The 16,137-nt window shown below is 44.1% G+C and overlaps 1 protein-coding gene across 5 annotated transcripts in view; it reads right to left on the bottom strand.

Moving 5' to 3' along the window:
- GckIII (Germinal centre kinase III) overlaps positions 1-16,137 on the bottom strand; it is a 100,467-nt gene that overhangs the window by 6,848 nt on the left and 77,482 nt on the right. For all 5 annotated transcript variants that reach the window (XM_012359613.2, XM_012359611.2, XM_067355493.1 and 2 more), the window contains 2 exons: positions 7,942-8,166; positions 300-465 (listed from right to left, as the gene is read on the bottom strand). In XM_012359613.2, the coding sequence (XP_012215036.1) occupies positions 300-465; positions 7,942-8,166 (391 nt within the window). The remainder of the gene's footprint in view (positions 1-299; positions 466-7,941; positions 8,167-16,137) is intronic.

The raw sequence follows: 16,137 nt of genomic DNA, 5'->3' as shown, positions 1-16,137 counted from the left end.
CGGTTTGCCGTGCATTGATTTACATAAAATAATTCAGACATTAAGAGTCATTCACGACAGGCAGATTTTACTTTCTAATGCAGAAAGTTTGTAAGTTATTAATAATTCGTTAATGTCTCTTCAACGGAATATTATATTTCAGCGAATTTGGCGCAAATTATAATTAGACAAAAATTTAATTAGCGTGATATTTGGCGTCCCGTCGAATCATCTTGTACAAGATTTCTTGACGTCTATACGAAGAGGGTTAAAAATAAACACCGATAAGCACCCTTCGCGCGTTACCGAAGCGAGCGTACCTTTAATATCGCGATGGAGCTTACGCTCGCTGTGCAGATAATCCAGCCCTTTGAGCACCTCGCGTAATATCACGGCAATGTGCATCTCCTCGAAGCTACCGGCCTTCATCAAGTCCAGGGCCGAGCCGCCACCCAGGTACTCCATGATAATCCATAGCTTCGTACCCTGTCGAGCAAAACGCATTAGATTGAGAACCACCGCTGCGAAGACGTATATAACAGAAGCGGCGATCCCGGTGATAAAAATCGGAGTATCTCGGGCGGCCGCCAATTAACGAAAATAGCCAGTTTCGCCGAACGATCGCTATTCCAGATCGAACTGAACCTTGAGACGTAATTTAAAAAAATACGGCGGAAGTATTGCGATACGCTCGGCTTCTGTTGCGTCTTTCTGAGAAAATTTCGAGCGCGAAGATCGTCGTTAAAATTTCAGTGATCTGTGCAGACGTGAATCTGACGTCGACAAGTGTCGTTTAAAAAAATTGATGTAAAATATAAACAATGTAAAATTTATTTCAGTAATTTACGATTTTATAAAAAAAAAATTAATTTTTATTAATAACGTTGTATATTTTTATCTGAGAAATAATGCATCGCGTGACTGTGTACTGTCGTCCGAATTGCACTGCGATGCGAAAGAAATCAACTGTGAAGTGGCGATCAGCGATATAGAACACGCAGCATCACGCCACGAGGGTGAGACGACCTTTCCTCGACGATACACAGCAATATGATTAATCTCGCGGTTGTTCTCGTAATGAAGATTTATCGCCTCCGTTTCGAACAGTCGTAAATTATTGTCTAATGCGGGACTGTTAAGGAAAGCGTCGTCGTTCCCTGCGCGGCCTATTAATTTCCCCTCGAGAGAAAGAGAGAGAGAGCGTGTTGCACTCGTTGCTCCAAGGCAACGCGCGCGTCAGCGCTGACCGGATCTCTTCCGTCGTGCGGTAATTATATCCGACATCGATGACCAATCACTGTGCGACTTATCGGGTAAATTACACAGCGCGCGTTTAACGGTGATGGTAGTCGGCGTAATAGTGATGGTGGTGGAGCGCGTAAGGACGATAAAGCCGATGAGTTATCGCGCGTTAATAATCAGCGCGGCACCGAGCTAGCGATCCGCGCGGGGATACTGCAAGATTTACGCTTGTTGCTCAATCGATTATAAAGAAATAATTAATTGATCCTCTCCTCTTTTCCCTCCCCGGGCCGCTCTCGAACGACCCCCAGAGACGCGCCGCCGGTCGCGGCCTTGCAATTACGCGCCGCTGTGTGTATTATATGTCACCTCTCATCGTCACGCTTTTTCTCGCTCGCGAAGTGAAAGTGTACACGCGTAATGAAAAATAAAACGTCATCAGCCCTTCGCGTCGCGTCGCTCGCGTCACTATTCTAGAAAGCCTTCGCATACTTTGCTGAATTTTAATTTCGCGCTCCGCAATATTTTCTTGCTCTGAATTTTTATGTAATATTTATTCCGAGTTGTGTAACATTTGAATTGTTAATTCAGTAACGAAGCAAGAAAGCACGTAGTATTAAATGCGTCAAAATAAAAATTCAATTTATCTACCCGTAAAATGAAAGTGAAAGACAAACGACGAGAGATACTCGCTCGTGCGAAAGCACACATACTGTCAGAATTTTTTATCTCCCTTTATGGAATATCCTAAAGTGTCTCTGAGAGACTCAATAAGTCTCAAGCTTCAACTTTCGTTCGACGCGCGGTTGACGCGCGCCGTCGTTTTATGGCGAATAATTTTCGCAGTTTAAGCGAGTCGACTCGAGGGTATTTGCCAGGGTGGCGAGTATGGCTGCCCATAAAATGGCACCATTTATCACCGTCGTCCGGTCAGGCGCCTTGCCCCGAGTGCGCCCCGCTTTTTCCCGTCTAGATCTTGCGCGACGTAGGTGGCCGCCGTCGTCGTCGAGAAAGAGCGACGGTTCGCTCAACTCGATTTCGACCAGCCACTTCCGCGGATTTCTGCGCGGAGGGATTGCCGCGTCATTCCTGCCTTCGATGGATCCTTTGTCTTCGCCACAAACGGGCAGGAGGAGGATGACAGGCGGTTGGCGACGATTTATTAACGCTTCGACAACGTTATCAGAGATATCGATTCTGAGATAGCTGCGAATTGAGCCCGAAGGGATCGAGGATAAGGAAGCGAAATGCGGGGTTAATCTCTAACCGAAGGGACGGTTAATGAGCTCCGCCGCAGCAGCTGGCACGAATAGATATCGATCAAGCAGCGAAGCGAAGTCAATGTTCCTTTACCGATTGGAAATGCGTTCGACTATTTAACTCCCTGCTTCCTCCTTCGAATGACTAATTTGAAAGAAAAATTGAAAGCTAATCCTGCAAATTTTTATATGTATTTTCTTTCCTTTCTTTATTACCTATTTAGATTATTATTTTTGAGAAAAGATTTTAATTTATGTGAATTTTCTTTAATTGAACTCCAAATTTTACTCGAAGAAAAAAGTGCATCTAATTAATCGTAAGGCGATCCCTTCGTAAGACTGCGACTCTCGTCACCGATGACGAGTTTTAAGGAGTCGTTTTATGTAACAGGTCGTGAGTCCTCGCACACTGCAAGAGAGCTATTATTAGTCGGCCAATTTCCTAATGGTTCGGATCTCTCGTTCGACACGACCCGGGAATAGATTCGCCCCTCTCGCCTAGCCGAGAATTATTTTTCGCTCCTCTTCCTCCTCGCCTTCCTCTGTACGTGGCAATTATGGTTAATTGACGGAACCTAGCAATCGGTTGCTTTCACTCTCGACGAGTGACGACAGAGGCGCTTAATTTCAGAGCTTTGGAAGGCGAAAGTCCGCCCGAATATAATAATTACCGTATAGGGAATTGCAATCTTTCATGAATTATGAAACTAATTGATGCTGTTTAAAATTTTCATTTCACGCAAAATTTCTAACATTATTTCTAAGAGATTACACGCTTAAAGATTGAGTAACTTAATATGTTTTAAAAAAGCTAAAAAGATACAATAAAATTATATAATAAAAAAAATATATAAAAATATAACATTTTTTAAATTACGACCGACAAAAATTCGGAGCTCTGTTCAATACGTCTACGGAAAAAAAAATTCACCGGCCGTGATGCAGTTAAATCGATTTACTCGCGAAACACATTGCAATTTATCGATGTTTAATTCGGCATTTTAGTCGTGCAAGCGTGCACCGCCGAAGGCTGGCGGATGCAGAGAAGTACGGGGGCACCGTAAAGCGAAGATTAATCCCGTCGCGTCGTCCATCAATGCCAGCGGCACTCCTGCCATTTCGCGAAACGGAGGAACAAAAGGACATAACGCGCGCCCAAAAAAGCAACGAGAGATCGACCGGCCTATTAATCACCCATTCGCGCTGAGCGCTCTTGTCTCCAGTTTGCATGCCGCGTTACATTTTGTAACCTTCCGCGCGAAATGCGCAGTTCATTTCGGGCGGACTCTAATTCCAATTTCGCGCAATTCATTCCCTCTTATTCGAACTTTGAATTTTGCATTTCGCATTAATCGCCGTGACACCGAATCGAAATCTCATCTCTTACGGTGTCAATGACAGTTGCCGCGATAAGGCGCAGCATCACGCGCGTCGCGACGTAAGGTCGCGAAGAGTTAAAGCACCCTCTTCATCGACCCGCCATTATCGGAGAACGCGTTTTCCAGCGTCGATAGCCGTTGACCGTAAATCTCGCCGCAAAGTAAAGGGAATGGTAGAATCACGGCGGTTTCTGTGGAAAATTGACACACGTGACCTACTTGGCATTCCTGGAACGAGGGTTCGAAGGCACTTACAATCACAAATTAGACGTAAATTACAACTCGAAATTGCGCACACGCGCCGATCGTCGACCCTTTCTATGCGCGGACGAAGGGTTCGAGCACACAAATAGTCGATATTCTTTAGTTGGAAGACGCACGGGGAATCAAAGTGGCGAAAATACGGCAATTTCATTAAGAGGCCCGACATTCGCCGAGACATTTGCGACTCCCGCATAATAACCGTCCAATTATACTCGTTCATTCATGAAATCTCGACTGCGCGCCGCTCCTCTTCGGAAGCGGAACGTGCGCGATCGCTGCAGGCATTGTCTTTTGTTCGCGGCACAATGAACCGAGCATAATGGTAGGATAAAAGAGAAGAAACGCCGCGAATTTTTACTCTCGTATATACTATTCAGATATTACACGCCGCGGATAAAATTCATTCCGCAAAAGTAGTTCCGGCTAATTATCCGCAATATGCCACCGAGATCCAGACGTTATTAAAGTGAATTATATGATAATATCGCGTGACGTAGTTTCATGGATTCCTGGAGTTCGCATCGTTTTTAATAACAAAAATGGATATTGAAATATATATTAGAAGTTGTACGTACGCGATAGGCGATAAACAAAGCATATTGCGAGCTGCACGTGCAAGCGTTCGTTTTATTAATCCGGCGGCTTCGGCGGTGAAACAATATTTTTAGAAGATCGATAATGAAGCAATATTTTTAGCCGCCTCTTCAACGAACGGGTGTGAAGAAACAACCGGGGAATCACAACGTTTTACGCCCTTATAATCGACGGTGTATCCGGATTGAGAAATCGAAGGTGTGCCGTCGGGTATTGCGAGAGCCATCTCGACCGCCTAGTTTATCCAGCTTACGTCCACGCGCGTTTTCATGTGATTCCGGAGATACACAAAATACCGTTTCTGCAATATAAACGAATAATCTAGATTGTAACATTTTGCAATGTGCCTCATAAACGAATGCAATCGTCGAGCTGGAGCGGCAGTTTTTACGGGAGATCAAATCTGAATATTCTGCGAAATGCGAATTTGCTGTTTTCCTTTCGTTTTTTTTCTTTTTTTTTCTTTTATACGAAATAAAAATATTCCGCACCGCGCAATAATGTCGGCGCGAGAATGGCCGGGGTGTTTTTACGCAGGAAAAAGAAAACTCACGGTTGTGTATTATAGAAGTGGATGGGAAATTTTCATCTCGCGCGATACGCGCGGAGATACGCGATCGCGCGCAAACGCGTGGATCGCGGAGCGCCGTCGTCCGATAACCGTTGTTGACCGACTTGGCCTCGGCTTAATAACAGTTTCCGAAGGCTGGAAAGCTGCGGTAATCGAGACGGCTGCGATGGTGGCGGCGGTACACCCGTTATACGATGACATCAGGCGCGTAGACGGGCGCGTAGGCACCTGTGTGCGGCGCCTTCCTTCATATTTCTTCGCAATAATCGTCGATGTGTCATCGCGAGATTGCGGGACCGCGGCATTGTTCCCGGGTATTATGCGGGGAAGCGGAAAAACTTCGATGGCAAAGGGAAGAGAGACACGGATGCCGAAAGATGAGGAAATATCACGAAACCTCTCGTCTCGACTGACATATCGAATGGCAGAGCCATATTTTTGTATCCCACGGTTTTCAGTTCTGCGATTTTGCTGCGTAAATTTATCTTGTGAAATAATCACAAAATAAATTTAATGAAAAATAAAATATTTTCCGGCAAAAATATAATATTTGTCTCTCGCTTGGTGGAATGGAAACCCGGTCCACTCTTCGGATTCATCTCCGCAGTTGTTGTTTACAGCGGCTTACAATCGTAATCGAAACAAAACAAAATTCTACCTCTTGCTCGTCATTATCTCCTGTCTTTAAAATCGTAAAAATACAATTTTATTATAAATCTAAATAGACTTCAGTATCCACTGTACGATCGGGCGATCGAGAGTTAATCGATACAACGCTGTTTCGTAAAATGTGCCAATTACATGCGTCATTATCTCGATAATTATTCGTATCGTTTATGTTTCACAGCGCTCATTTTGCAATATCAATCGCTCGTAATTATGATCACTTAGCGTCCGCATAATTATCCACACAAACATATACGCCCTCGTTTCGTTTCAAGTCGCGAACGTCGCGGCACAAATTAGTAAGAATGTATTTTCAACTCTAGTGTTCACGCTCGCGAGAGAGAGAGAGAGAGAGAGAGAGAGAGGGAGAGAGAGAGAAAGAGACAGAGACTAACGATCGTTAATGACCGTTTCGCGCGATCATTAAGGAAACTTCTCTCAGAGCCGGGCGCAGTATTGGGTGCCATTTCATTTCATAAGTAATCATATTAAGAGTTCGCGCTTCTCGGCTACGAAAACGAAGGGGCGTGTTAGTGTAATCTGTTTCCTCGTTTTGTGCACAGCCTCGCGAGATCGACGCGAGGGAACAGTGTAATCCTCCTCCTTTTACTGCAATTAACGGTCCCTCAACAATTCTCGATAACGATCGCGATGATTCACTTGTCCCTCTGCAACGCCCTTCGCAAAGTTTATGATTTATTCGCTGGCGCTGCGACGTCTCAGGTCAAGTAATTGGTCGTCGCTATTACACGGAGCGCAGTCACCATTACGGAACATCAATAAAACGCAACTAACAAGGATAATAACCACGTAATTGATAATTGCGAAAATATATTATAGCCAGAATAGATATCGAAGTAAAAGTCAAAGAAAACATTACAAACACAATTTGTAATATTTTTTTATAAAATCTAACTTTACAAAAGAAGGATCGATCAAAATTAATGTAATAAAAGTATCAAAACAAAAAGCGTGAAATTAGCAAAATTTGTGTAGAAAAATTATAAATAAATATTACAAAATTATTTCATCAGCCGAGCGAGCTGCGTGAGAAAAAAAATTTGACTGCGCTAAAATCGTCTGAAATTCTGGTATTTATTTCAGAATGCGGACAATGTTCGCCCCTCCTGCCCCTCTTTCCACGTGGAATCGCAAATAGCTCTGGCTTGCCGGTAATGCAACAAAACGATACGGCGAGGAAACGCGTCTCCTCTCGGCCGGCACAGAAATCGTGTCGACGATCACGTAAAACGTATCTCCTCGCTCATGGTTCACCGAGTTCGTCGGGTGAACGCGAGACTTATGCAAACGATCGTCCGCGACCTTTTCGCGAGACGCTCGATCTCGATCCCGTTGATCGACATAATTTTCCCGATGCGCACGAACAGTACAGTACGGAAATCGCATTCGCTTGGAGACGGACGGATGATTTCTTCTGGAGAAATTACGTTTGAAAATCACCTTTGAAAAATATATTTCCGGATAAAAATATTGTATAAAAATATTTTATTAATTTGTCTAACAATACTTGTTTAACAAGTTACTTTACTAAATTTGTAAATAAAGAAACGATAAATTGTCTGGAAACAAAAATCGCTCTTATTACTGCGACCGACGCAGTCCGAACAAATTGCGGGGATTTGCCGTATTCCCAATCGTGCCTGTTGAACTGTACGCAGGAAGCGGAAGCGACGCGACACAGCCGTGCCGGAAGCGATAGTTAACCGACCGTCAAGCCCTTCCTATTCTTTGCCGCATAAAAAATGATGGGGCGTAACGGCCAAGTGCCCTCGATAGCGGAACTTTTATTTTTCTACCTGCGCGATTATACTGCAGCGATTCGCTGAGATAGAACGGCGACAAAAAGAGGAGTGTCGCCCGCTGCATTATGCAGCGAATACAATCCCGCCCGTGTGATAACTACTGCTTAAAATGAAATAACTGTCGTACGAAGAGAGAAAATATTAAAGAGTGCTCTTCTACTCACTTTGAGATAAGATCCGTAATACTTGGTGACGTACGGACTGTCGCATTGCGACAGCACCATGATCTCCTGCTGTATGTCCTCGATCTCATCCTCCGCCTCCTCGAGATCGATGATCTTGATGGCGACGACCTGCTGAGTCCTGTTGTCGATTCCTTTGAAGACCTCGCCGAAGCTACCCTTCCCGATTCGTTCCTGTTTCGTAAATATCAGCTCGGGGTCCACCTTCTGTAACAGAAATTCCAACGGTCTCCGGTTAATTACTTTCGTCATTCGACATTTCGCATCGCTTTCGTAATCATTATCTCGCGATTATTTCCGCAAAAAGCACCGCGGGTCATCCCCGTGACGCAACAGCACGGCGTAACGGAATATTGAGAAATTTCGTGACTCCTTTCAGGCGTTTTATACTTTCTTCGTTACTCGCGCGGCCTTCGGGGATTAATAAATACAGTTATTCCGCAAGCAGCAATGCAGTTCTCCTTGGCTCCTTTCTACGGGATGACACATGACGTCATAATGCGCATACCATCAAGAAAATGTGCGGAGCGCCGGCTTCACGCTTTCTTCACGCGAACTGAATAAATTATACGCGTCTCTTTAATAATCCCCAGCGATATATCTCGCGCGAAGCGAATATGCACATTGTGTGTAAGCCGCAGTTTTTCAGTTTACGCTTACGTGCAAATCACGGCACCGGGATAAATACCTGAGCGAGCAGCTTGACAAATGAACGTCCTCTCGTCTAATCCGCTGTTTAGACTGGCGGGCGACGAGTGCCGCTCGCTTGTACGTTTCTTCTTCGCGCTTGGCAGCCATTTGCGCTAAGGAGCGACATTACTCCCGGGACATTAATAAATTACGGACATACGCCACTGTTTTGCGTCCCGACGGTTTCTCTCCGCTTTCTGCGCTCTCGTTGCCGCTGGCGTTCAGCGAGCCGCCGCCGTCGCGCGGCAAATCACGTAAGCGTGATTTGCGGCGAAACGAAGCTTACGGTCGCGGACGAAAAAAGAAATCCCAGAGAATTCATCGCCACTGATTCTTTCTTATCGGCTTCCCGGTCCCGGAAGGCCGACTCCGCGTCCCGCAGCCGAGGAAATCGCGTTGCCGGAGATTTTTCTCACCGTCTCGCGAAAAGGTCACCTCGTAATAAAACGGCGGCGATGAAAGAGCAGAAAGTGGCGCGTCTTATATATTATATAAATTCCTTCTACAATTTCAACAGCAGCTTTTGTGCTCGTTGCACGCAAGAACTTGAGGCGGCAAAACAGCCCGGAAAGCGAATTGCACGCCCTTAATGTTTCACCTGTAATTAAGCTTTACTTTGCGCCTTTCGCAAAATTTTTTAATTTCCCACAATGTCTCGAATACTAACATTTTATTCTTTTTCGATTAAATCGCAATAAAAGATTAAAACAGTTAATCATAAATACGATTTATGATATAAAACAATTTTTTGCTGACAAATCATACAGATAAAGTCCTTTTTATTTCCTCCCGTTCGAATTTTCCGAAGAGTCATATCCGTTGATAAGCGTCGAAAACGCTAATTTGTCTCGGACACCCGGGTTAATGATGAATATGCACGTGAGCTTTTTGCGAAGCAAACTCTTTATTCTCTCCAGTCCGCAATCCGCGGATCGCGCAAAAAGTCAGTAAACTGAAAGCTCATATCACAGCGACGAGATTAAAGCGCAGCTTCGAAAACCTGGATGGGCTTTAAGGGCAACGGGATAAAAATTCGCGATCCCGCCGGTGAAATCCGGAAAATTTGCTTTGCAAATTCCCTCATATATCCCGATGGCGACGCTTTATCGCGTCAATGGATTTAAAGGGCATTGATTTTTGCCGGGCTGCGATCATTTCCATTCCGTGCCGCTTAGGTCACCGACTCGCAACAACTTGGCGATCGCATGAGCGTATGAAACACTCGAAAATTACGCCACTACGATTAACTCAGTATTACATTCCTGTAAGATTACTGCGAATTACAATCTAATACGCGGATGTTACCAGAGATTAGCATAGTGCAAATTTGTGGTCGGCGGTTTACTACACGGCACTACATCTTGTTCTAGCAGGTCGCATTAATGCACGGTTAACCACGCAGTAACGACCATATTTGTAAAGATTATTGCGTTCGCAATTTGCGCAACATACATTTACGATACAGTTATAAAAAGAACGAATCATTTTTTAATCGGGATAATTATCAATTCTGTATACGAGCGTACGCAGGAGAGGTAATAATATTTAATTAACGAGAGAAGAACTCGCACACGCAACTTTTCGATCGCAAGAGTGGATCCGAATCGTGCAATCAATGCACGCTGTGTACAATCTGGGATTCGTGTTCGCGATGGCGAGAGCGAACGAGAGCAGCAGAGACAAGGGAAGAGAATGACTCTCGACTCCGCGTGCAATACCGCATCGTCAAGATGCATCGTGTATGGCTCTCCTCTTCAGTCAACAGCATTTTGACGCGCGCAGCACCGCCTCGAACTTTCGCGACGCAAATCCTAATTAGCGGTGGTCGCAAAAAAATTCCGGCACGTAGGTGGCCGAAGCACCGGCAGTCGCTTTCAAGGAGCTAACTCCCGGAAAATGTGCATTGTGATGCATAACAAAGACATTTGCGTAGCGAAAATACAATATTAAATGTTATCTGCATTTTAAATATTATTTATAGTAAAAAAGATGGAAATTTTCTTTCTTTTCTTTCTTTAAAAGACAATAGAGATTTATTATTAATAATTTTATAATGCGCTTATCGAGATATTTGGGAAGAAAAATTTTCATCTCTTCCTCGATAATTATATTCGCAACGTCTATAATAATGCTTCAGATCCCTGACAAAAGCCTCTTATCTTATTAGGCTAGTTCGGACAGCGACTCGTGCATTGATGTGGCTGAACCTATTCCAAACTACATTAACTACGCTACTGTATACAGGCAGGCAGGTTTCCTGTTATCTGTCTTTGACCCAGATACAATCAGCGGATGTGATGAAATTGACATAGGGCTGCCAAGGGCGCTCGATTAATAGCCGCAAATAGCTTTATTCCATTATACACGCGTCTATCAGTAGCTGCGATTCATAAAATCTCATTCAAATTGCGCAATACAATAAATTTCATAGCACGATGGTCATACGTCAGTGAATTAACTGCGTTCTACATGTTGCTGAATAATGATGTATTACAGCAGTCTTCTCGTCAAAACACATGTTACACTCAGCATATATTTCCAGATAATTCGCGAAATTAATTTCAAACGCAAATTCATGTAAATATTTCCTAAAATATTATATTCAAAGCGTGCGACGTTAATTTTAAAGTTACAGCGTGCTAAATGCGATTTGTGGAGTTTTTTTTTTACGCAGATGACAAATTAATGAAGAGCGACATTTATTCGTACAAATGTGTCTGCTTTGTTATGTTTTGGACGTATCCGTCTCCCCAAAATATGCGTTAAATTTTTATCACGCCCGCATTGTTCATTAGATCCTCGAATTAATCTAAATTTCTGCCGAGTCCCTTTAACACCACGCAATGAGAACCTTATTTAAGCGATATCGCTCCGCTGAACGACGGGGCTGAAATAATTTGCCAGATAACACGAAGTTTGGTATCGTTCTGACACATCTTAATTAAGAAGTGTAACCGCGTCTCAAGAATTTCGTCTCAGCCGTCCTTTTAAGAGACGAGAGACACTCAAATAGACCCGCCGCCTCTCAAGATAAACGTGCCAACTTCATCAGAAAGCTCAAGACTGTCAGACTACAACGGGATCGCATTAATTTCAAGAAGCTGCAATTGTTCTCCCTCGAGATGAGAACGGTCCGATACCTATTTGCAATATTCCACTTGATTCAATGAAACAGCAGTCTAATGCAGCTGCATATTTCATCACTCGACACGAACAAGACGTCTATGAGACATTGCAAGTAAAAAAATCGCACGTTTCCGGTTATACTGAGCGAAACGTGGAATCTTTTTCGTCGTCGATTTGGACGGCGTGATTGCTTCCGGGTTTCCATGCAAATTGGTCACAACAGTTGCAAGATTGCACCGGTTAAACTCACTTTTACGGAAAATGCGCCATATTGCGGATGAATTGAGTTAGAGAAGTAACCCAGAATATCTTTGTACATCAAACGGGTTGTTGTGTGCCAAAGAAGAATTTCATTACCATATGTTAAAGTTACTCTTTGTGAATCTGAATGCATAACAAATTAGAAGCTTGGGTCGCATCTTAAAACGCGCCGAGCGAAAGTAACGTTAAGCGCGCGGGACTACACAATTTTTGCGTTCGCTTTGATGCCGTTGATTTTCGCGCATTTGCGTGACAAAGTCCGCTTGACTTCTCTTGATTAAAAATAAATTGTGTGTTATATTTGATTGTCGTACACGAGAAATATTATTCATGATTATCTAAGAAAGTTGCGCGAAATTTTGTTAAATTGAACGAATTCGGAAGCAAAATTAATACAAGTCATAATGAAATTCGTTTAAAGGGAGTTACACAGTCCGGAAATTAAATATAAATTAATATTTCATACAACATTAAATTGTAGTTCCATTGCAGTAAAACTAGTTATGAACTTTCTCTCATGCATTGAAATTGTAAAATGCATGCGCAAATGAATTTGCCGGCGTATTTTTGTTGCGGCTCATGCGTGGAAACAGACAATAAGCGCGTGAATAATTCGCTATAAATCGAAACCACCGAGCGATATCTGGCGTCACTTGTTTTTTTCCTTGTTATACGGCCGACGGAAAATCGCGATTGCCCGACCATCTCTCACGTACGTGACACGAGTGCAGCGAAGCGATTCAGAATGCAAGAGGCAGGTGCGGACTGACGCGGCGAGCGTTCTAGAGGGTCAATCAACACAGTCAATATTGACAATAATAAAGCCGAGCGGACAAAAGCGCGCGCCGGCCGGAATCAGAATGATACGCGACAATTCGCGACATCTGCATCACGGATTCTCCAATGTATAGAATGAGATAAAAATTTGAGAGAAATACATTGTTGAAAAATGTATTGAATTTCTTTCAGATCCTTTTGCAATATGAATAAATAAATCCAACATTTTTGGCAGTCAGATTTCGTTTACTGATTTATCTAGCTTTTGCGATGGCAATTATTTCAAAATTAAGACAAAATTAAGAATGAAAGAAGTAAATAAAATTAACACGTAAATGCAGTTTGACAACAATATTGCTCGGGATTTTCTCAGCGCGAAGTAAATACTCGCATCTCGTCGCGAAGTTCGTTTAGCATTAGCATAAAATAGGCGGGGCGAGCTCGCAAACTGCCAAGTATGCGTCCAAGTGTTTTCCTGATAATTTTCCCTCGTTTAACGGCGGAGCGAGCACGCGATTCGCCGTCATCACGAGCGCCTTCCATATTTTCCACGCTCTGCTCGATGATCGCGTCGCCGCTTGAATGCCGGTTAAACTTTAATTTCGGCGTCCTCACCCTCTCGTCGTAAACGAGGTCGAACACCGACACGTGGCGTGCGGTAACGCTCGTTGAGCCACTTTCAAAATTCTGCAGCTTAGCCGCGCCGCGAATATTATGCCGGGCTGCTGTTAGCGAGACGTGTAAACGAACGTTGAAACGTATCTTTACGGCCAACATCGCCAGCGAGAGTTCTTAGTGGCGATGCCACTTTTTTGTTCCGCCCCTCTGTCGCCCCTAACGGCGGCAGTGTGCGGCGGAACCCCGCATGAATATTCATTTAATTAAAGCCGAATGACCGAACCACGGGTTATTATGACCGGGTATATACCTATGCGCTTCCGCACCAGAGACGCCGCATTACGTTGCATAATATGCGGCAGCCCGGTTAATAACGCACTGATAGATTTACCGCCCTCTTATCGTTCCGCGGTTCCTTGTGCGTATCATTTCTCGAGACACGACCCCGTTTCCCCGACAGCATTTAATTTCCACGCTCCATCGGGAGAGAGAGAGAGAGAGATAACCCATTAATTAAAATCGAGTGCTTAGCTCATTCATCGCGAAATGGGTCACAATTGAAAAAAGCGCGAGAAATAGAACGACTGTCTTCGTGCGCGATAAGTTCGCACCAGAAATAGAGCGGATCTACGCTGAACGCACAAAAAAAAAAAAAAACAAATGCTCACTTCCGCTGCGCGAGTGACGCGAGAAACGAAATTTTGCATAGCCGGGCATAACTTTCCCGAGAGAGCTAACGGCTCTCATATTTACATTTATAATTTTTGCCTATCCGCGCGCGCAATCAAAATGCAAATGCGTTATCGACTGCGGCTCCTTTCTGCGCGCCCGGCGCAAAAGAAAACGGAGCGCATCGGAAATTGCATTCGCTGCCGAGCCGGGCCGCTTCGTACGTCCGCGAATATTTATCGCGGTGTACCGGTCGTCGCGCTAATATAGTAGTAATAACGCGACCGTTGAAGCGCGAAACACATTTCCTCCGATCGCGTGTTTAATCGCGCGGAGTTGAACGAACGCGTGGAATTCGAACCCATTGCGCAATTCCTTGATCGTGAAATGCCATTCTGCCGCTCTGATACGAGATAATGAGAAATTGCGGCACGCGAGGTGTGTGTTATAAATCGTTTCGCCGAGTACGGAGGCGATAGGCGCGCTGAAAGCTTGACGAGCTTTCTCGACGCTCTTGAAATTATCATGCAGGATTTAACTTGAGGAGCCGACATCAATCTCCGACGATGCGGTCCGCGAATGCAAATAAGAAAGATCAAGTAAATCGCAGAAACTTTTCGAAATTTCGGGAGAACTCGAAATACTTTACACGTATTATTTTCTCAGTTCAATCACGCATGGTCGCACACGTTGCATAATGTATCTTCTCCCCCCCCCCTCGCCCCTCCCCCTTGTTTTCAATACACACGTCACGGTAGATATATTTTATCGCTGTGAAAATAAGCGCGAGTGCGGCGAGACGCGCTCATAATTAACCGAGCTTTTTATCACCTGCGACACTTCTGAACGCCACGATGGCTCTGATTCTTATCCGATTGATAAATGACAGTGTTGCTGCGAAATTGCAGTGTTGATCGGCCCGACGCTAAGGTCTATTTGAACAAGGACTTTATCGTATTCGTAATTAAAATTAATTTATTTGGATAACGGAGGTTCGCTTACGTCTAAGCCGTCAGCCCGAAATAGCGTTGCGTTATCAGTAATGGATGGGAATATGCGGGATCAAATAAAAATCCGCGTCCGAGATACGGCGAGTATACATTGCGTCACTTTGGCTGTCACCGGTTTTGAAAACTGTTCATCAACTTCGCTGTCATAGATTTTTGCTATCGCAGTTCTCTATCAACGGTGTCGTCGGGTGTGCAAATGCTAGATACGAGCTCCGCACTCGGCGCATTGCGCATCCATAACTATTTCTTTATGTATGCAGGCGCACGCACATCGATATACGATACGCAGGGTCGCGCGCGCAGAATGCAGCAAACCGCTGCACGCGTGAAGGGCAGCGATGCACGGGTTGAACATCGACGTGTCCTTCGGGCGCACCGCATTCCCGAATGCAATCTGTGCGATATCGTAAATATGAAGCGTTCGGCCGCCATCGAGGATGTTTACGCGCCGGCAGAAGCACATCGGCGGAATACGAGCTTGCGCGTACACGGAAAAGTCACACGCCGTAAATAAATTGTTTCGGATTGCGCGCGTGTGCGATTGAGAGTTCCAGTTTCGTCCCCGCGAGTTATGTTACCGGGAGCACAATATACGTGACACAAAACGCCGTCGTTCGTATTTTCGAATGTACAATTGAGCGTTCCGCCACGCGCATACATTTTAGCAAGCTTGCGTTTAATGCGCTGCAATTATTTTTGCAGCCGACGTAATGGGACAACAGAGTGGCATTAAGAAAAAGCCGGTTCGGCTTTTCTAAAATATTAATTGCTGTACATATTGTTATTATTATTATAGTAATATATGAGTATGTTATACGCCTCAATGCTAAATTTATAATAATGCAGTAATTAACAATTAATTATTAAACAATACAGTATGCAAAGCACATTGAATAACAATCGTTAATTCTTGATGATTAAACCTCTCGATGTGAAGTTCATGTAAAATTGAGATATGCACGTTGCATTATTAAATTGACAAGTTGACAAGAGAGCAATGCATTGATTTAATTAATACTCCCCGGAG

Source organism: Linepithema humile, chromosome 1 (genome assembly GCF_040581485.1).
Source record: "Linepithema humile isolate Giens D197 chromosome 1, Lhum_UNIL_v1.0, whole genome shotgun sequence".
In the NCBI taxonomy this organism is placed as follows: Eukaryota; Metazoa; Arthropoda; class Insecta; order Hymenoptera; family Formicidae; genus Linepithema; species Linepithema humile.
Note: the sequence above shows the minus strand (reverse complement) of the source record. Positions and strands in the feature narration are given on the sequence as shown.